This window comes from Rosa rugosa, chromosome 1 (assembly GCF_958449725.1).
Source record: "Rosa rugosa chromosome 1, drRosRugo1.1, whole genome shotgun sequence".
NCBI classification, from domain to species: Eukaryota; Viridiplantae; Streptophyta; class Magnoliopsida; order Rosales; family Rosaceae; genus Rosa; species Rosa rugosa.
This window is the reverse complement of record NC_084820.1, coordinates 52466635-52489253: the sequence shown is the minus strand read 5'-3', so window position 1 is coordinate 52489253 and position 22619 is coordinate 52466635. Positions and strand designations below refer to the sequence as shown.

Below are 22619 nucleotides of genomic sequence, written 5' to 3'. Positions count from 1 at the left end.
TGATTACATCAAAGGTCCCAAAAAGTCTAATCCAAAATAAAATCAAACTAAGACACATTGTAGTCACTCTATCCGTTTGGTAACTCCAATCAAATATGACCAGGAAAGTAGAGAGAGATGTTGGTGGAGCGAGGCTCTCTTAAGTACCATTAATCTCAATGACTTTCCTAGACATCATATTTCATTGGGTGCACCACATAAGAAAGAGTTTAATACAATTGTCATTTATTGACTAAGGCATATTGCCATTACAAAAATTGTTGGAAAATAAAAGGACTAATCTAATCAAAGTCTGCGGCATCTTTGTGCACTTCATCGTCAGCTGTGAAGTCCTCTATGGTGAGATGGACGTCTCCACCATTTACTTCTTCTTCTGCAAGGTACACTTCTTGCTCCCTCAGGTCCCTGTATGCCCTGTATCTTGCAGCTAGTTACTCGCTTGTCTTGCATTGCCTGAACCAATGCTCACTTGATCCACATCGATGACACACATCATTGTGGTTGCCTCCCTTTAATTGAGGTGCACGTTGTGGGTGTTCCCTAGGAGGGTTGGTGCCTCCACCACAACCCATGGTGCCACCACCACGGGCCATGGCGCCACCACCACGGCCAGGGTTGCCACGACCCCCTCTCCCACATGTGGCATTGCCACCACGTGTATCCGCACCAAACTTGCGGTTTCCTTCCTGGTTAGGGCGGTTATATGGACCCATACGTCCCTCATATCCCTTATTCTTAGGGTTTCACTCATTGCGCCCTCTTTTGGGTGCATTATAATTCGCCTCATAAACGCTCTTAGTTCCAATGGGCCTTGAATTATAATTTCTCACGAGTATGTTATCATGTTTCTCAGCTACAGATATGAGATTGATAAGCTGATGAAATCTCGTGATCCGTCCAGCATTAACTTCAGTGCGGTATTGCTTTGATACCACAATGGCTGAAACGGGGAAGGTGGAGAGAGTTTTCTTAATTAGCTCTTGTTCTGTGACAGGTTGTCCACAAAACCTCAACATGGAATGTAGGCGAAGAGCTTCTGAATTATATTCAGCAACAGACTTGAAATCAACAAAGCGCAGATTGTTCCATTGAACCTTCAAGTCAGGGAGGAGGGAATCTTGGACATTGCCAAAGCGCTCTTCTAGCGCTACCCATAGCTCTCTTGCATCCTTGATTGACATATACTCCAATCTGAGTGCCTTGTCCATATGGCGTCGCATCAAGATAATTGCTTGAGCATGCTTTGTAGGTGTTCGCACGAACACACGATCCGGGTTAGGTGCCTGGATTATGGGTAATATTCCCTTTGAAGTGAGGTGGTTCTCAATATCGGTTACCCAACTGTGGTAATCCGAGCCTGTTGAGTCAAGCTTGGGAAAGTCGAGTCTAGGTTCATTCGACATCCTGAAAATAAGAAGAGAATATATATTAGTTTTGGAGCTAAACTTCCACGAAAACTAAAATAATAAGATTTCCGAGCTATGCTACCAAGAAATCAATTTCCAAGAATCTCTTTTGGATTAGACCAAACAATAATGTTTTAATATGGTCACAATTTGATGCTTAAGGACGCTTTTAGTCTGAGCATTATGAACACTCTTAGTTCATACGAACGCTCTTAGTTCGTTAAGCGTGAATCCCCACAATTCCACTTTATTAAATACTCAAAATCATGTTAATATATTCCAAAAATTCTGCAGAAAATAAAATGAATTTAAAATACAATAAAGTAGGAACTTTAATCGTAAAAACTTACTTGGTAATTTGAAGCTTTACTTCACGATTCTTTATACACGCGTGTGTTGATGCAGGCGTGTAGCTAAATTAGGATTGCCGGAATCTGGTCGGAAATTGGCAATTGGTGGGCTGCCCTTCTCCCTTCCTTTTCTTTTTTTTCTTCTTTTTTTCCGCGGCCCAGGCCTGCTTCCTTTTTTTTTTTTTCTTCTTTTCTTTCTTTTCTTCTTCTGGGCCCACTCCTTCTCCCTCCTTCTTCTACGCGTCTTCTTCTTCCTCCTTCTGTTTTCTGGGTTTTTTTTTCTTTTTTTTCGACAGCAGGAGTTGCTGCTGCTTCTGGACTGCTGCGTTTGGGAGTTGCTGCTGCAGGGGCAGACTGCAGGGGCTACGGGTGCGTAGGGGCTGCAGGTGCGTGGCGGGGGCTGCTGTGCAAAGGCAGCGGAGGCTAGCTGCTGCGGGGGCATCGTGCAAGGATTGCAGGCGCACGGGCACGCTGGGTGTGTGACAGGAGCGCGGGGGCGCGTCGCCGGCAGGTGCGTGGCTGGGTGCAGTGTGGATGTGCAGCGGCACGGTAGGCAAGCTGCAGTGTGGATGCGCGCTGGGCAAGGCTGCAGGACGGTAGGCTGTAGCGCGGGTGCAACAAGCGAGCTGGGCAGGGTGGTGAGGCTTGCGGAAGATGGCGGGCAACAACAGGGACTTGGGGCTACGGTGAGGCTGCAGGACTGCAGCAGGTTGTAGGCGAATGAGCGGAGGCTGCTAGGAAGGGTTTTTTTTCTGGCTAGGGCTTGGGTTAGAGTATCGTGCTGATAACGTGTTGTAGAGAATTGGAAAAATTGTTGTATTGTATTCATCTCAGCATGAGATTTATATAGGGTTACATCATGTATACAAACGGCAAAACATAATAGCTATACTAATCAATCGCACATTACGAGTTTGTCAATCGCACATTACAAGTATGTCAATCGCATACATTACAAGTATGTCAATCGCATACATTAAGCAATACATATTGCATGAATAGTCATTATCATTTACAACACTTTTCATTTTAATTTGCCTTTCTTTCTTTTTGTATATTTTAGATCAAGACCAAACTGATTTGGTGCAACTTATTAAAGAAGTGTTGGATTTAACATTGGACTGACAAAGCGACCAACTGAATATCTTTTTAATTTCAGTTTCTTCACCCATCTCAATCAAAAGGACAAACAAACTTTTTTAATCAATGGTTTTAGTGGATCTATGTTCATTTATGGATTTGGAGTACTTGTATATTTATATTTCAATTTCAATTTCAATTTCATGACTATGAGAATTTTGAATCTATTATGTATTAACTTTTGATAGTTTCATGTAATGATTTGCTATTTTGCTTTAAATTTGTTGATTTCCAAAGCAACAATGAAAAAGAGTTTCAATGGGTAATGAGTTGGAAAACAGTTTTAAAAAAATGAAGAAGATCAAATAAAAGTAATTTTTTGTTAGTGGATCATAACGGGTTTCAATGGCTATTTTTTTGTTAATGGATCTTAATGGGTAATGGATTGACAAAGAATTTAATAAAAATAACAATTTTAACAGATAACCCACGAACTCATCAACCCTTTATAATTAGTTAAGATCGCAACCGTTAAAACCTGCCCAACCCGCTCATTTGCCAAGCCTACATGACTTGAAAAAGTTGATATATGTATTAGCAATGGTTGCAATAGCGCAGCTAGCAAATCAAACTAGTTGACCTAGGATCTCAAGTTCAAGTAAAATGATAAACTCGAACAATATATACAACATTTATGATATATATTCCCTGTCGATGTTATTAATAAGTTTTAAGTTACAGTGAGGAACGGCGCTCTTGTGGGTTGGCCGGCTCCGGTTAAAAAAAATAATCGTGCAAGACTACAAAATTGGATTACTTGGTACATATTTTGATTATTCAAAGAAGGGTGTGGTTGTGACCTGTGAATTGGAATGAAACTTTCAGACAGCACCAGGTAAGCAACTAAGCAAGCAAGCACCCATGCCAGAGAGTTTGATAATAAGTTGATACTATTACCATTGAAAACTTTCTTACAAATTACAATAATAATAAAGCAATGAAGCAATTGCTTCTGAACTCGAAATTGAACTATTTAAATTACTTGGAAACCAGATGCTTCCATACTAACTATTACTAAGCAGTTGCACATGGACTCAAAATTAGTATCATCTCGATGTGCCTCCGATCCACCACGCCTTGATTCCACATCTTTTGTAGCTTGCATGGAACCATTGAATCAGAGGATAGTATGTACATAAAGCTTATATCCAGACTCTCCCACAATCATCACAATCTCTTATAGGCTTTCAACCATGTGGTGTGTTGTATATTTGTACAACTTCACCTAGGAGAAGCCAAAATTGAATGGTTGCGCTGATCTTGTGTGCGCAGATTTTAACTTACCGAATGATAATTAACCGAAATTGCTGTGTTGTAACGGTGTGAAGAAATCAATATTAGGACCTCCATTCTTGTATTTGAGACTCGGAATCATTAGCTGCAAATGGCCTCCACAGAGAGTTTCTTCATGACATTTGGACATGGATCCCCTCCAAAATTCTCAGGTGATACAGTAACTGAGCATGAGTTCTGTCCAATGCAACTCTGCAAGAATAAAGTCATTCTTTAATATTCAGGCAGGAGCGGAAAAAGAGAGGCTAGGAGTACAAAAACAAGAATAAGAACATTAAAATGAGCTACGAAGAGGCCAAAAGTTATTTGGTATAATGTTCAAGGTTTTCAGATTCTTCTGAAACAACTGAGGCCATGTAGCCAAAGCTTGACCATCTTTGTTGACTTGGATCATAAATAACAACAGATTTGCTAATATGACCGAGGACTTGCTGGAAAGAGCTGATAATTTGAATCATCAAACTCAAAAGAAGAAAGGAAGTTCCACGGCATATATAGATGCTATTATATTTACCAGTTACATGGAAAGAAAAAGATGACAATAGTTGAGCAAGATAGTATACCCTTTGAAAAGCATCATAAGACTTGTGAGCATGACAGCCCCCTTCCCGGAAGCTTCCACAAACCCCTACTGGCGTTCCGAAGCTAGCAAACTTTATTGATGAGATTTTCTGCCCAGGGCCACATGACAAATGAGCTTTAGGCCTTAGAGGTTTATTGACCCTTCCTGAGACTTGCATCTGCCAACTCATAAGATTTGGTTGCCACTCATAAATATCAGCACATATACTATCTACTTCCCTTCTGACCAAAAATATCCCATTTGGATCGCCACCCCACTCTTCTAACACAACCAACAAATTGCCTGCTGGGTTCAGCCATGAACGAGGAACATGATACCTGAAGTTATTAACATTAACCATTTTGTCAGTAACTCTAAGTATGCATAAACACAGCTCAAAACTCAAGTTTGTTTTTACTTACCATCTCTGGGAAGCCTCCCCACAGTTACTTAAGCATTTCTTCTCACTAAATGTTCCGGCGTAGTTACATTCGCCACAAGTACCAGATGCTTTATAAGCAGGCCAATAACGGCCAATACTCTGGCCATTTATCCATACTTGGCCTTTGCCCATGCTGCCCATATCTAAAGCCAATGGCGAATTTCCAGCTGGTCTATTGAAAGTCGTCTGGAACCATTACAAAAAGGACAGATTTTAATATGGTTTATGTTGTAAACTCCAGAAACTAAGAAACAAGTCTCAGTTGAATACTCACTTTGTACCATGTAAGAGGCTGCCTTTGTGCCACAAAAGACCCCTGAGTCCACTCTACTGAGGAACTCCCACTCAGCGAATGAAGACTCAAAGCTTCTCCTTTAAGCCCAATCTGATTCAGAAAATGCAATTAATAAATCTCTTACATACCAGGAACATAAGGGAAGGCAAAGTGGAATGTGACAACATACCTTATAAGACCATTTCTGCCATGACAAGTCCCTCCTTCCCTCATTAAGACCATTTAATATGACTGGGCCAAGAATGCCAGCATTCCATGTCTCAAAATGTGGCCCAACGTTCTGAACACAAATCACAGAATACAGAGTCAAAATGCATTGGGGTTGTGAGTATGTGAGCAAGTTACAGAGAGAGAGAGAGAGAGAGAGAGAGGAGGAGGAAACTAACCGGCAGACCAACAGCAATGCTGAGAAGAGCAATTTGGTTGCTACCAGCTCTCAAATTCACACCTTGATTAAATGTTAGTTTTGGGGTTTCTAAACTTCCATAAGCAGTTCCTGAGAACAAGTTGGTAATAAAATGTTATTGGGGAATATTAAATAGTGATCAAGCGATAAATTAGCTGTATTAGACATTACACATGTTGCTTACTATGTTGTGTTTGAAAACAAGATGAAGGGTGAAAACTGAACTTGTAGCATAAAGGTATACCGTAGTTCAAAGCATGTGTGCCATATAAATTTATAGATCACAATTCACTTTATGCAATTCATTGTTTAGTACAGAGTATAACTGGTACACTCTCTTTAAGTAGCATGGCCAGAAACACTATAAATCAATCTGTTGCCTACCTGCAAGTTGACCGTTGATGAAAACACGCAAAGCATGACCAGCTGATAAGACTGTGAGTACAGGATAATTTCCACTTCTTAAAAAGTACTCATTGGGATCAATCTCAACACTGCAAAGGGAAGATAATCAATGGTATGAATCAGTCGAGGGTAATTTCCTTAAAACAAAGTTCATCAAAACGACTGGTTGGGTAATATAATACTCACTCTGTCATGTACCACAAATAATCAGTGGCATCTCTAGTGGTATTTATCTGCTCCAATAATCCGGCTGTGGTAAATGAAGTGTCACTATACGTGGCACTTTCGTCATTGTAAGCCTGCCAAGAGAATCCTCCATGAATAGGAACACGGGGCATCTTCATCCGTGCACTTTGCGCACCAATCTGTCACATGGTAAACAAGGCAAGACATTATTGACTGAATTCCAAGAAGGGAAAATCTAAAATTGGTACCAAGCAATATCATGTATATGGTGGTCTAACTTCGACTAACTACTTAAACGGTTTTGAGAAGATTCTCTTGCCACATACAGGACTTGTTTATATAATTTACAAAAGATAATTATTTGTCAAGTTAGCATTCATAAATTTGGAGCTTCTAATAAATCTCGACAACTGAGTGGAAAATTTGGAGAACATAATCAATTTATCAAAAGCTTTTCCCTCACCCTTGCAGTATTATAAACTGTGTTCTTGCAGTCAGGAAGAATGCTAATAGACCAAGGAGGCAGGTTGTAATGCATGTTCCCAAATGCCACTTTTGCAAATGATCTTTGGTTGTAATTTGCAAGAAATGCGGCACAAGCTCCAGAATTTGATTTGAATACATGAGCCTATAAGGTGATAATTTAACCAGAAGCTGTTACCTTCAGAGTCAATGTAAAAGAACAAAAATAAAGAACAAAAGATAATAAGTTTCAGAGTATCACAAGTAGCTTACCTCTTGATAACGTCCAAGTGGTGTTACAGTAGGATCACTAGAAACTAGAGCTGGTTCGCACAACTTTATTGCTCTATGCAAATCTTTCAAATGGCCCCATTTAGGTTGCCTCAACAGTCCTGCATAGAGAAAGAGCTATGAATGTTCATGTTCAAGTAAAATAATAGTTATTTATAGAATTACAGTTACTACATCGAAATGACCTTTAATTACTTTAAGGAAAAGAAAGATGTGAGAGATGATGAGGGTTAGCTTTACGGCCCTTGATGTGGGAAGCTTATATTATAGACTAACATTCAACAAATTAGAAATGATTTTCCAACTAAAGCAATGTCCAAAGATTGATCATTTGCCAGACAAAGGATACATGAATGACAGGGTAACATATCCCATCCAAAATGCTTTGTGCGTACCATATTCATCCAGAGGAGCATCGTAATCATAACTAGTAGCGATGAAAGGACCACCAGCAGTTCGCCCAAAATTTGTTCCTCCATGGTACTGGAATCATAAAAACATCCAATTACATTTATTGAGATGTTCAGGAATCTGATTTAACTTAGTAACTTCTATAATATAACCTTACCATATAATAGTTAATGAATGATCCACCCTTTTGTATAAACTTCGCAACTGAAAATGCCAAATCCTCAGCTGGTCGGTAAGGAACTGCACCTCCAAACTCAGTAAACCTGCAGAAACAGAGTAAGTATAGCCAGAAGAAACCTATGAGCCATTTATCAACCTAAACCTTGAGTAGGTTATAACTACTACTAGTACACGTACTGATTCTTATTATAGGCCACAAGCTTCAATAACTTACCATCCAGTCCAGGCTTCAGTCCACATCTTTGGTTTATAAGCCTTGTTTGGAGAGAAGTAGTCACAATAGAAGCCATTGCAAGCGTTAATCTGTTGAGACAAACAAATCATTAGGAAACAAAAAATAAATAAAGAACCAAGATAACAAGCCACACCAACCAAGGCAAATAACAAAACATGTTCTTAATAGCTGAAAAATTTAACCACAAACATGACTCTCAAATCAGGTTACAAAATATAAATCAAATGCATCTCCAGTCCTCCAGATCTCCAATATGAGAACAGGCTTTAGTAATGTTTACCTACAGCCCTACTAATCCAAGCTGAAAAGGACAGGAACATAGTTGAACAAAAAGACATGGCCATCATTCAATCATTACAAAACAAAACCTCTATGAAAAGTTAAAAGCAATGACAATATGACCAACAGGAGAGAGAGAGATAAAGAAAATATCAACCATGTGCAATGAGGAATCATTATTCATGTCTACCATGACAATCTCTAAAAAGACACACTATTGAGTAGCAACCCCACTAAGAAGACGGAAGATAACATGAACGCCATCCACAAATGGATTCCAGAACATGACAAGTATTAGGTGAAGAAAGATAAAAGTCAGGGGGACACTTACAACAGGATCAGGGGCATCATCTTGTTTGCACATGACCCAGGGGACACCAGTGTTTAGTCCCACAGCCATTTGAGCTGCCCAGTCAGTGTAGGCTTTACCTGGTGCACCAATTTCGTATTCCATGGGTCCATACTCATTTTCAATCTGTCAACAGGTTGATAGTAAAAGATATTTCTCTCAGTTCACTAGCTCCATTTATCGAAAGAATGACACATTAGAGAAAATTAGAGTAAAAAAAGAATTCATGGGAAAATTTAAAGCTGCAGATTGGATTAGCTACCTGGGATAGAATGATTGGACCACCGTGAGACTCGAACAACCTTTCTGCTTTCATCATGTTTACAATCTTTGTAGTGAATCTTTGCATTTGATCCTTCAAAATGTAACTCAGGAATCAGAATTTGGATGTAAGTGTAAATAAATCAATGAAATGAAATGACCAAAAAGATGGATGATGATGCGAACCTTGAAAGGTCCATTATCTGTTCTGAATTGGATACCAGGAATGTACTTCAGCCAAACAGGAAACCCCCTGCAAATTGAAACAAGAAATTTTGCTTCAAAACCAGAACTTTTAAACTATATTTCCCATATTACTGTTTTTAGGAATATTTCATAGAGGGAATTTACCCAAAGTTCCACTCAGCACAAACATAAGGACCAATCCTGAGATGAACATAAAGGCCTGCCTGCTGTACCAGCTTGATAAATTTGACCAGATCATAGTTGTCCCCAAAATAGTACTGCACAAGAATAAAAACCAAATAAGCAAAAATGGCAACCTGCTTAATTGCATGGGCAGAAAGCAAAGCATCAAAAACAGAAGTTGCCACTGTGAGAATTACTTTGCCAGGTGAAGGTTCATGCCCATTCCAGAAAACATAAGTCTGAATCACATCCAAGCCTCCTTTCTTGGCTTTCTGAATAAGATCTGGCCACATCTGCAACAAACCCAAAAATCCCAACACTTGATAAAACAAACTAAACCCCAAAAATATATATATATATATATATATAATGAAGTAATTTACAAACAGAGAAGATGACCCAGCTGCAGCAAAGCAAATAAGGAGAGCAAGAAGATGTAAAGACTGAAACTTTAGAGAGGCCCATGAAGCACATTTAGTACAAATACCTCAGGGGTGCTTCTTGGGTAGTGAATAGATCCAGAAATGAGGATCCTCCTCTGGCCATTGATGACAATAGACTTGGAATCATAATAAACAGAGGCTTTAACAGAAGAGAAACAAGAACACAAGAGCACCAGCAGGGCTACCACATTCCACATTACAAGCCTCAAACCCATGATAACATCAGCAGCAGCCCAAAGCAGCAAGCTTTCCACCCTCTTAATTACTTAGCTCCACCAAAGCAATGACCTTTTTGCTATATTCTTCCTTTGCCACTTTATTATATGCTTCCTTTTGATTGAGAGGGACAAAGGAAACCCAGCTGGGGGTGGGTGTCCTGCCTTTTTTCTCTCTAGGGGAAAAAAAAAAAAAAAAATGGGAGGTAAATTGAAAGAAAGGGAGAGAGAAAAAGAGCAGAGTTGGGTTTTTCAGACTAGAGTTTAGAACCCACTACAGTGTTGTTGAGTGTGGACTCGATGGTTTTATGTTTGTGCAAAATAGAAGATGCTTTGCAGCTGCTTATATAAACACTGAGGTACGGGAAGGTCTGACAGTGGGTCCAGTTTGGGACCCAATTTCAAAGGCCCTTGGGACCCACATTTTGGCATCACTGTCCCCCCAAAGAAGCTTTATTCTCCAATGGACCAATTGAATTTCCTGGGAAATTATTTGTTAAGCGAATTTAGTAAGTAGAAAAGTTTAAGTAATTTGGATTTAGAGGTCTGTCAATCTCAGTCCCAGAACAAAAAAAAAAAAAAGGGATTAAGGTTAAACCTGGGGACATTTTTACTGTGTTTTTGGTTTTCAACTTTTCATTGTAAAATAGCACAAAGATTCTCAACGAATCCCCAGACGGTAGGTTCTAAATTATTCGACCGCAATATTTGTGTTGTGTTTGTGTAAAATTTGAGGGGAGACCAGCTGCATAGAAAACGCGTGAACCAATAAATCACACTAAATTCGATCCAACGGTTAATAAATGCAATCACCGTGAATTCTGGGTCACCCACACCATTTTGAATGGTGAGACTATATTCTAAAACTTTTTTTTTTGAAGGAAAGGAGGTCAGAAAATATATTCTAAAACTTTAAATGAACTTAAAATTGTCCTAGTATAGGATTGATCAAGCATATTGATCTCCTCCAAGGTAATAAGAAAGAGTAATATGCAAACTATCAAATAATTTTATCAATTACAATACATAGTCTAGTCCGAGATGGTTCATAGTTAAATGAAATTGTCAAACACGGCTCTCAATTGATCACAACAGAACTCAAATTAATAAAGATCATAATTCATTCACGACTGTTGTGGTTAATTGAGTTACGTAATTCATAGTTCGTGTAAGGAAACACCACAGGTGGTCGAGTTGGTAAGAGCCTCTAGGTGTAGAACCCCCACACCCAAGTTCGAATCCTGCCGACACTGATTGGAATTAAATCTCAATCTATTCTTGGTGGCCAGGGGGAGAGGAAGCGTTTTGACATGATCACCCGGCACGGATTAATCTTTGGGCCTAGGAAGCATTTGAGGAACCATGTGATCTCGATAAAAATAAATAAATAAATAAATAATCGTGTAAGGAAATTCTACAATATGTTAACATAGAATTACGTATCACTTTTATGACTTAATTACTAAAATAAGAACTTACTCTAATCTAATGAAAGCCTTATTTACTTTAATGATGACTTTTTTTTTTCTAGTTACAGCATGAAATTAAACCTCAAAATGGTAACATGAGTGTTTATATCACATGTGTATATAGTGCAAACACCGAAAATACACGGCTGAATAGCCACCAGAGACCATCTCTTGGCCGACCAGAAAGACGACAGAGCTCCCCATACAGAGTTAGACGAATTGTCAGCACCCATGTCGACCGGAGCCACCCCCGGTGACAGGCAAGATGTGGGTGCAGAATAACACTGAAACTGGTTATAAGGCTTTCAGCATATGTGAGGACATACTCTGACATCGAAACTTATTTGGGCACACAACCCAAGGTCTCCTATAAAAAGGGAAAAATACTTCCCAATCAAATAAGTTTACTATTTAACTCCACACCGTGACCCTACCCTTATCTTACAGAGATACTGACTTAGGCATCGGAGGGTTATATGCTGGCAACTCCGGTCTCCTCCTGACCTATTTCTGTCTTGGTAGGTACCGGAACAGAGAACCACATCCTCTGAATTTATGGATAGCGACTCCCGATATCAGCATAAATAATGAGTTCTCAAAATGAAAAATATTAACGTACGTATGATATACAAAGCTGGAGTTAATTTAAAACTAATGTGATAAAGCAATATTCGATTGCAAGAGTTGAGGAAGTCTACAACTTCTATAAGTAGATTTGCTTGAACTGCAACTACCAAGTACCAACCAGTCCGTATGAACCACTTTCCTTCTTTCATATATTAATATGAAGACGTCGACGGAAAGATCCACTAGAATCAAACATCAATTAGATCTAACAAGAAACTAATCAAGAAACATGTAATAATTCTTGCTAATCTTGTTCAATGAAAGAATTTAGTTTAATTTCTCAAATTTTGAGCTCCATCCAGAATTTGATCAAGAATTACCATAAACTCACAGTATAGTAATTAACTCTAAATTCCTAACATTTGCCACTTGGTTATATATACCGCTTGGCATTTTCATGAACATTTTGAAAAAAAAAAAAAAATTTGACAACCATCGATTTAAGTGTTAACCTCGTCATAAGTCTAACATTAATCAATAGCAGTCATTTGAATGCTAGCTAGAGCACACCATACGTACCCATCAATCCTCGTCTTAAGAAGCCTTTTTCTTTTAACCAAACAACTAGTTTGTCTTCTAATCCACTCAACAACAAATGGAAGCCAAATGTAACAAAAGTGGAGCTCCATGCCTCCAAATGTGTACAGGTTGCAATCACATTAAGACTTTCTAGTGTGCATGATCATGATTCCAGGGTTAAGTTCAATCCTCCTTCAAAATCTCAAAGAAATAACGAACCCAAATCTTCATACGCGTAAAACCACGAAAACTCTCACTTTCAGATATTAAAAAGGAATAGAAATAGTTTACTTGCCGGGAGGAGAAAGCCAGCCAAAGGGAAAAAGAAAAGCTAGGAGGTCCAAAGAGCTTTTGTATACAAAGGATCTTGTATATCTGTAATTTGTATCTATTAGTATTTCTGTTAAGAGTGTCCTATAATTAAAGCAAGGTCCCATAAAGAAAACACTTGCATGCACTCCCTCCCCACTCTCCCACCAACACAATTCATCAGCAATGCATTATTTGTTTATTACAAGCACCTACCAAATATCCACCTCCCAATATTTCCAACATTGTCTAAACCCAAATCATTACTAGGGGTTTTTACTAAAGCTAGCTAGCTATACTAAATATCTCAGGCTAATCAAAATGGCAATTTTGCTGTTGGAGACTTGGAGTGTCAGATTCTGCTTCAATAAGTGAAGGGTATCTCTGAAATTTCACTTCCCGTAATTGGAAGGATCTGTGCTTTGTTTTTCAACCAGGAAAGGGGTTCAATTATTTTTGTTGTGATCCCTGTTTGCATCTTAGCTGTGGTGATGCTATGGAAGAGAATCACATGCATTAGATTTGTTGGGTATAAAAATAAACAAGAACGCTGTTTCGTATATGTGCTAGATTAAAATATAGTCCCCATTTCTGATTATGTTTGCAATTATGAATTATTTTTCATATATCTAAGATGCAGAATGGAATATATTATGCAGAAGAGTTCAAGCATATGGGACACTCGGATGATGCAGAAATTGCCTATTTCCAGTTTCTATTAGATTAGATATACCACGTACCGCAAAATGTGAAGCCTTTTCCAGATATTTTAAAAAATGAAAAACAAAGTAAGGGTATTGCTTATTGAAGCTGAAGCATCGTGAAAGTGAGCTAGTTAGAAATGCTGATATATTTAGTCAAGGACATTAAAGTGGAAAAGGGATATATAGCATATCTTGCAAGGGAGAGTTAACTTGCTTGCAAGTGTAATGCCCATTATGGGTGTTCATGATCCCCCAACCGACTAATAACACTAGTGTTTAGCCACCCAACCCAAAAGGGCCTTTTCCAATTAGGGTGTGGCTATTGGCAAATGATGCTAATCTTTTTTAATCATTGCTAGTTCAGAATATGATCAAGTAGGGGACGTGAAATTAAATTAGGCATCTATATATTCTCCACAATATTTAGGATAAGCATACTCCTTATATATACGCTCTAAATAATATTTAAACATAATACATATAAGAAAATATATCTAACGTACAATTCTTTTTCAACTCAAATTATTGAATGAGTGATAAAAAGTTTAAGTTAAAACTCATAATAAAATCGTTTTGGTTATACACGTGGTGGCACTTGCTAATTAGCTTGCAAAAAAAAATTATTTAGTATTATCAATAATTATCAGAACAACGGGGGCATCTGACCCTCCGTCAGATGCAAACGTAGTCATCATTTTAAACCGGAGAGACAGTAGCCAGTCAACTCGACATTGCATTGATGATAGTTATGAGAAACTGTAAGCTCACCCAATACGCTAACTTAATAAGCATATGAGAGGCATTTTACAATTCATACAAAATAATGTATTTTGACATTGTAGCCTAATTGGAAATCTTATATTGTAATTAGTAATTAACTGTCTGAAACATTTTTGCTGGCCAATTAATAATGATTGCGTACGTGATTCAAAGTATTCAATTCGTCAATATAAATAAATGAGAGAAAAGTGAGAGAAAATGACCTTTACCGGCCATATTAATTTTTAGGGTTTCAGCATGTGAAGTTCGCCAAGAAGATGACCAATCTGGTTCTTTCAATTCTGGGCAACTTATTTATGCATACGTAACCTGACTACCTACTCAACCCAAAACCTGCCTTCACATTCAATTTATCTTTTGGCTCATTCCCACGTATGACACCTACTTTACCAGTTTACTTTACCTTACCTAGCTTCCATGAATAATGAAACCATGTCTTTTGGCAGGAGCAGAAGCACAAAGCGAAAGCGAAAGCGAAAGCAGAGCTATGTTTACTGATCTTTCTGAGACAGCTTTTCCACTGTACCGAATTGCGCGGTTTCAGTTTTTGAAATTCGGAATCGGCATTTGTTAGTTAGTTAGTTACTTTTTGTGAAAGAAAACATGCCGACCAAGGTGAACAATTCCAATGACTGTATTTAGAGTGCGTCCCCTGAACCAGAAACCCTAGTAACGCAAAATACCGGAGTGAACTTCTTGAGTTTTGGGTTAGAAAACTAAATCATAATAAATAGTGATGAATGAGGAAACTATAAAGAAAATTTAACAATGCATATTCATAATTTTGCAATTGTCCTAGACTTATTTATTTCTATGTTTACAGCACACCATATATACAACAAAATTGTCGTTTGGCATGTAGTGCATGTTACGTGATTAAAATGTCAACCAATAAACGGCTTTAAATACGTACTACGATAAATTTTGTAAATCCGACTAGTCAATACAGATCCAGTAAATTATATAATTAATATTAATATGTACGTAACATGAGAAAAGGATTTAGGATAACTTATTGATCCGGTAATTTTAATATGACTAAATCAAGATCATATAACTAGCTCGATCACATATATATATATATATGTTAGAAAAATTGAAAACCGTAAATAGACAATGCCCTATATTTCGTCTCCTTCATGAAATCTACGTGTATCCAGTAAATAATGCGTACACTCAATTATAAGACAGCGTATAAAAAGATAAAGATGTATGTTGCTTACTACGTTCAATGAATTAATGAATTGGTTTGAGTGTGAAAAGAGAACTAAAGTTGATCGAGGTAGGTCGAGTGGTTAGGGGGATTTGTAGTTGTTTTGATTCAATGCGAAGCAGAGAACAATCTCTGTCTGTCTATCAAAAACAAAAAGCCTTTGCAATTTGAAACCACTTCTTTTTCACACAATCGGAAACCCAAGTGGACATTTATACTAATAGCAGAACTTCACGCTCCACTAGTTTCAATTAAGCAGCTTAATTGGATCCCACACACTGTTTTCAGAAAGTTTGGTACAAAGTTTTCTAATCCAACTAAAATCCAAGTTTCAGCTTACGTCACTCGGTGAATACATCTGTGTTCCTTACCTCTTGCTTCTTCCGAATTTTATTTTGATCATTAATTGGGGGTGGATGTCTCAATGGCTTTTAAGTTGTCTTTTTTTTTTTTGTCGTTATTTCTTGTAATCTGCAAAAAGAGCAAAACGAAAAACAAAAAAAACAAAAAAACAACTAAATCTCAGTTACATCATTGAGCATTAGGATATGTATTACAACATATATGAGATCTAAATAACATGGCGGCCGATGTGATGTACAATGTTACATTATGATTTCATAACTTCTCTATTGTCATATTCAATTTAACATTTATTTAGTATGAAGACGTCTCATAAGTTAATGATGAAGTGTGGTCTCTTTTAATGATTAAATATTTTCTGTCTGACTTTAATTTTAATTTTTCTTGCAAATAAACATCAAGTTCATTAATAATAAATAATCAAATAACAGAAACTAAAACAATTCTATTTCGATCTTGAATCCTCTCTTTTATTTATCGGACGTTAAGATTAAGCAAAGATGTGGCATATGAAATTATGCAGTCGACAGCTGGACGTACATCATTCAAATGATCTCAACTCAGTGGGTGTAAGTCGCATCCGTACATGCGTCGAAAGGCTTGTGCATAGTTAAAGGCAAAGTAATTGCATATTCAATGTGGTGGTTGCTGGTAATTGCATGTCTCTGTCCTCTGTATGATTTGATTTCTTCACAGCTGTATGGTTAGCTAGTAGCTAGTGAGGCCTGTCTCTCAACTCACAACTCTGTATGGTCCTTTTACATTGATCCTATACTTATAATAATTTTATAATTGTTCGCAATATACAAATCTAATTTAACTATTTAAGGGTCAAATGCCCTAGAGCGTGGGTCTCACTCCTACGAAGATCTAATGCAAGGGTCTCCCTCCCTCTTACAAAGATTGGCATTGGGCATTGACACTAGATTTTTTAGAATGCATGAGTACTAATAGGGTTTTGCTGGATTAGGTTTTCGTGAGCTCACTTCTTCATTAAATAAAGCTTTGCAGCAAAATTAAGCGATTTATTATAAGGGTATTATTGAGTTGATCGATGAGGATGATCATTCATTTAACTCATCAATCATGGTAGCGTTCTATTATAGAATTCTTATTCATAAAGTCGAATCCTAGAGACTAGAGTGACATTATATGTAAGGACTAAGGACTATGATCGATCTCGATCAAGTGATTTGTATATTCGATCTCGACCTGTCTAACATTTGAAAGACCTTCTTCACCCAATCCCTATTATTAAAAAGTGCATGCATGCACATTACTAATTAATTCTTAATTAACTAGATTTCTAAAATCATAATCATGCTATATATACATGAATACGATTAAATTAGCATCACATTATGATCAAGTTGACTGCCACGTCATGTAATTGACGATGAGGGATTTCATTTTATATAATTTCATCAGTAGAATGTAAAGTAAATTGAACCTCGATCGGCAATATTATCACATCAGTGTAGGGAGAAACAACAAATGATTCAATATGTATTTGACCATTCGTAAAATATGTACGGCTCATGTGATATGTAGAAGTTGATATTATTGAGTTTGGATATTGAACTCATCTATTCACGATCATTTAGTTTAATAACATGAATTTTTTTTGTTTGTAAATGAGAGATCTCAATTTAATTCATTACTTAAATTCAAGAAAATAAGACATGTATGGTGCGAGACAATTATAAATTGTGATTAAGAAAGCAAGAAATCCATCTACATAATTATATCGATAATTATGGTTAGCTATTTAGCTGTGAGAATTATAAAAATCGACCCCACTTTTTTTGTCATTGTTATAGCACCGCCATAAACAGCATGTAAAAGCCAGCTAAGGAGCTCAAGTTGCTAGAGTCCGGGTCATCTTTCACTTCAACTATATATGATTGCATCGTTGATTAATCACCTACACTAATTCCATTTAAGCATTTACATAACACATCACATGCACGAGGCTCGTCGATCACTACTTGCTGTTTTGTGTTCTATATGACTATATCTCAATTCTTAGGAATGAGACTCGTACGTGATTAATTATGAAAATCTTTTATCAGTTTGTGAAAATAGTGACCAATACAACCAATATGAACCAACAAAAGAAGAATTTCTTGGGATCATTGTACATTTGGACAGAGAATTGTGACCATTTAAATTGCCTGCTAGGCTGCTACAAATTTGGATTTTCTTTACTTGATGGAAGACGCATCAACTGAAGAAATGGGACCAGGAACACAAATATAATCCATCGGAACAGTTTGACATCATCCTAACTGGAAGGATATTGAAGTTAAATGAGATATATAGAAGACGAGAAGCTTATAGATTTTTTTCCAGTTACCAAAAAGAAAGGATAAAATCTATATAAGGTTAAATTTACTCACAAGATGGAGCACTGCTTCTTCTTATGGATGAGTTTGCCACATAAACTTGAAGCTATCTGTACGTATTAGGGATCGAATAGATCGAGATGAAATGGCTAGCTAGCTAATGAGTCACATATACGGATATACCAAGCCGTGGTAGTCAACGTTTTAATGTTCAGATTTGGTAGGCCAAATCCTTAATCTCCAGGATGACAGGGATCGATCAGACGATCACTATATGTAGGCCTAAAGAAAGGTAACATATACAGGGGAGACTAATTATATGTTTCGATGTGATTATATATAAACTAAATTGGATTTTACACCTAGAAAAATACTGATTTAGTTATTTTGCTGCTTCAATCTACTATTTTAATTTTTTCTCATAGCCCGTGATAAATATACCAGACTATCATATATATATTGAAAGAACAAAGACTTTATTCATCAAATATGATTTAGATAATACAATAGGGCATCCGAGATAATAGTCGGAGCAGAAGTGAACCACTCTGTCTGAATAGAGGATTCAAAACCAAGGCTAGCCAACCTATGAGTAACAGAGTTTGCTTGCCTATTTACATGAAGCAATTCAATGAAATGAAAGGACTTACATAAATCCTTGATGTCATCTACTAGGTTACTTAGTAGAGAATGGTCACCAATCTGATTAGTAACAGATTGTACAGCAACAAGACAATCACTTTCAATTTCTACTTTTGTCGCTCCCAACTGTTGAAGCGTCTGCATACCATGCTTGATAGCTAGTAACTCAACATGAAGGGGTGACGTAATGAACTGCACTTTACCTGAGAAAGCAGCCAAAAAACTACTTTGCTCGTCACACAATACACCACCAACACCTCCATGGCAAATACCATTAAGGAAGGCGCCATCCGTGTTCATTTTGATGACACCGGAAGGCGGTGGGCACCAAAACCGGTTCCTTGAACACTTCATTCTCAAAGAGGCAGGCTTCCCAGTAGCACGAACTTGATTAAACTCCTCCAACCAACTCATGGCGGAAGCCACTAGCGTAGGACCTATTATGTGGTGACTATTCCACAATTGGTCTTTGCGGTTTCGCCATAAGCTTCACATGAGAACTAGCTAGCAGCTTATCAAAATCAGAAGAAGACAGAGTGCTCGCCTTGTCCAATAACCAGTCATTTACATTCAAAGGATTAGAAGTATCAATATTAAACAAGAAATGAGGAGCAGTCCAAATAGATTGAGCTAGAGGGCATTGACATAAAACATGTCTCAAGTCTTCCCAAAGAAAAGAGCACAGTAAACATCTCATCTCCCCTTCATATCCTTAATTTCAAAGCCAAAGATGCCCTAGTAGGCAGTAGATTGTGGGCAACCCTCCACCCAAAAATGTAATGTCAATTTGATAACATAATAAGAAAAAAAATATATCCCTTTAACAAAATCACCAGTAGTTTTTTTTTTTTTTTTTAGAGAATGCACCAGTAGCTAATTGGGTCCTTGTAGAAGGTGATTAATTAAGGTAGCAAAAGTTCAATACAAATTAATAATTAAGGCCTATGTGATTGTAAGGGGCTAGCTCGACCCGTCCAGATTCTTTTCCCCTTATCAGGAACAAATTGATAGGGTCCAAACAATTATCAAATCCTTGGACCACTGCCTTACTATAAAAGTTCATGCCTTTCATTATCATCAAAGCCGAATATAGTTTGGTTCCTTCTCCCTTACTCTACATCGATCACTTAATTATCAACACTCCTAACTAGCTAATCTGTATCATTAATTAGTTAATTATTGAAGCTAGCTAGCTAATTGAACTAGCTAACCACTAGTACTATATATATGAATCAATGATTAAGAAATGTTTCCGTTTAATCAAAAAAATAATTGCGTTCGATGGCGTGAGAATGACAAGTGAATACAAGCTTATCCATATTGAGAAGAACATGCATGGCCTTAGCTATATCTGCTTTTTTCTCAATAATTTGATTATATCCAGTTTCGATCAGATCGATATCAGACACTTCTTTGCTTACTCCTCATGCAACCAAGTCATCAGCAATTTATCCATTTAAACACCATAGATTTTTCATATATGCCTGATTGAATTGGATAGGCCTTATCATATCATCGATCATTTATGTTTATGGAAGAGAGACTATCTCTGCATTTATATGCATCCATGATCCCTTTCTCTTTCAGCCTTAATTTGTTTTTTCAATTGGACTGATTGTTAACTTGTTGACAAAGTAATAGCAATGCACTGATAGTGATCGATACTCAGTTCTTTGTTCGCTTAAATTTTCATCAGATAGCTTGACCGTATTGAATTATTTGAATTACATTCACAGTACGGCTTCACAGTTACTAAGCCCCTTCCAACTTGCTGGACGATGTTCACACACACTCCCTACTGCATGGTTAACTAAAGCAACCATCTTTGTGATAATATATACTTGACTCAAGTTGATTGGTATTTTTCACTACTACTTTGAAGTTCTTGACGACTGTATAATAGGAAAGAAAAAGTCATCACGTTCCACTGAATAAATTCAACATGTACTTTGATAAAGATATTTTTAATTTTCTCAAATAACTCAAATAAAGATATTTTTAATTTTCTCAGATATATATATATATATATATATATATATATATATATATACAGATCCAATCCAGAGCGGAGCTCCGCTTTGAAATTAACGTGTGAAGTTAGAGTTTTGGGCCACTTTTTGGTTGCATATCCACATCTCGACCGTTCAGTTTTTAGGTACTAGTGTATAGATCATCCTGCAAATTTTCAGTCAAATTGATGATTGTTAAGGTATCTAACTCGCTTAAACCAATGGATGGACTGAATCTGTCAACCTGAACCGTACTAGCTTTAAGGCAATTATCAATGCCTTAACGATCATCATTTTGGCTGAAAATTTGCAGAGACGATCTATACACTAGTACCTAAAAACTGAACGGTCGAGATGTGGATATGCGACCGAAAAGTGACCCAAAACTCGAACTTCACAAGTTAATTTTCAAAGCGGAGCTCCGCTCTGGATATGATCTGTATATATATATATATATACAACAAGGATCTGAAGAGGACGTCCGTGAAGTTGGAAAGTTGCAGACGAAATACGTGTCAGGCGTTGGTTGGTTTAAAGAATTCAATGAGCTGGGCTTATATGCGGGGCCCACCACATCATCTTCTCTATCTCTCTTGAAGCTAGGATCCAGAACGAGTCCAACTCGTGCCAGGACGTTGTGTCGGTGGTTCTCAAAACATTTCTCGACTCAAAATATTGCATCCAGCCGAGGGGGGATAGCTTCACCCACATGGTGGCCGGTTCGACCCTGGTCTTTTTCCGGAGGCGGAGCGACAAAAAAACCAGACCCATCTCAAATTTTAAATTTCAATCCCTTCTACCATTGCGTTTCCATGGTTGTATCTCACCGACAAAGCTCGACATAGAAGAAATTTTTTCTTTTTTCTCTTTTGATGGGTCGGTAGTTTGGTAATGAACTTCTATCTTTTTGAATTTCACTCTTCTATCTCAAAATCAAGAAGTTATCTGGGCATCAGTTTCTCAAATACATAGTTTCCTTCTTTCTGGGCATCAATTTCTGGGTTCAATTCTCTTAATTAGAAATTCATGTTTGGATTTATAAAACTATCTGGGTTTGCTTGACTGTGATTCAATTAAAAAGAAAAAAGAATTCTTGATGAAAGCTTTACATTAGTTACGACAAATTTGAGTCTCCAATACTAATAGAACACTATTCCATACTTGTAGATGTTTAAAGATTAGAGCAGATGAGAGGGTCGAAGGGGATGGGATTATGAGAATGGTGGAAGGGAGGAGTGAATGTGAAGTTGGAGTGGAGCTTGAGACAGCGGTGGTTGGCGGGTTTCTTTGGGGAATGAGAGATTAGCAGCAACACTAGAGTGCTATGGTGATATATGAATACTGAGGATTGGAGATTGGAGATACAATTTATAATCAATCTGTTTCCAGTTTTTGGAGAGACAGAGGAGGATCAAGATCAAGAGCAAGTTCTATGTGTTTAGAAAACTGGAAGAGTTAGAGACAGAGGAGTGTTGACTAATTGAACCGAGAGACGGAGAAGATGATGTGGGTGGGACCCGCATGGAAATTAAGTTGATCGGTGGCTGACACGCATCGTCCGCCACTTTCCAACTTCACGGACGTCCTCTTCAGATCCTTGCTGTATATATATATATATACACAGTCCGTCTCAGGTGCGGACGTCCGTACCGAGCGGAC

The 22619-nt window shown here is 37.6% G+C and overlaps 1 protein-coding gene across 1 annotated transcript; it reads right to left on the bottom strand.

Moving 5' to 3' along the window:
* Nucleotides 1-3768: 3768 nt before the first annotated feature.
* Nucleotides 3769-10292, bottom strand: LOC133725396 (beta-galactosidase 1). The gene is made up of 19 exons (XM_062152644.1): nt 9810-10292; nt 9520-9615; nt 9305-9417; nt 9140-9206; nt 8955-9047; nt 8675-8818; nt 8044-8132; nt 7807-7912; nt 7634-7721; nt 7221-7339; nt 6949-7113; nt 6486-6664; nt 6279-6388; nt 5875-5984; nt 5658-5768; nt 5468-5578; nt 5174-5379; nt 4753-5089; nt 3769-4381 (listed from the first exon to the last, which is right to left on the bottom strand). Exons 1-19 carry the CDS (start codon nt 9978-9980, stop codon nt 4271-4273), a joined length of 2526 nt encoding a protein of 841 aa, XP_062008628.1. The 5' UTR covers nt 9981-10292; the 3' UTR covers nt 3769-4270.
* Between the last annotated feature and the right edge of the window lie 12327 nt (nt 10293-22619).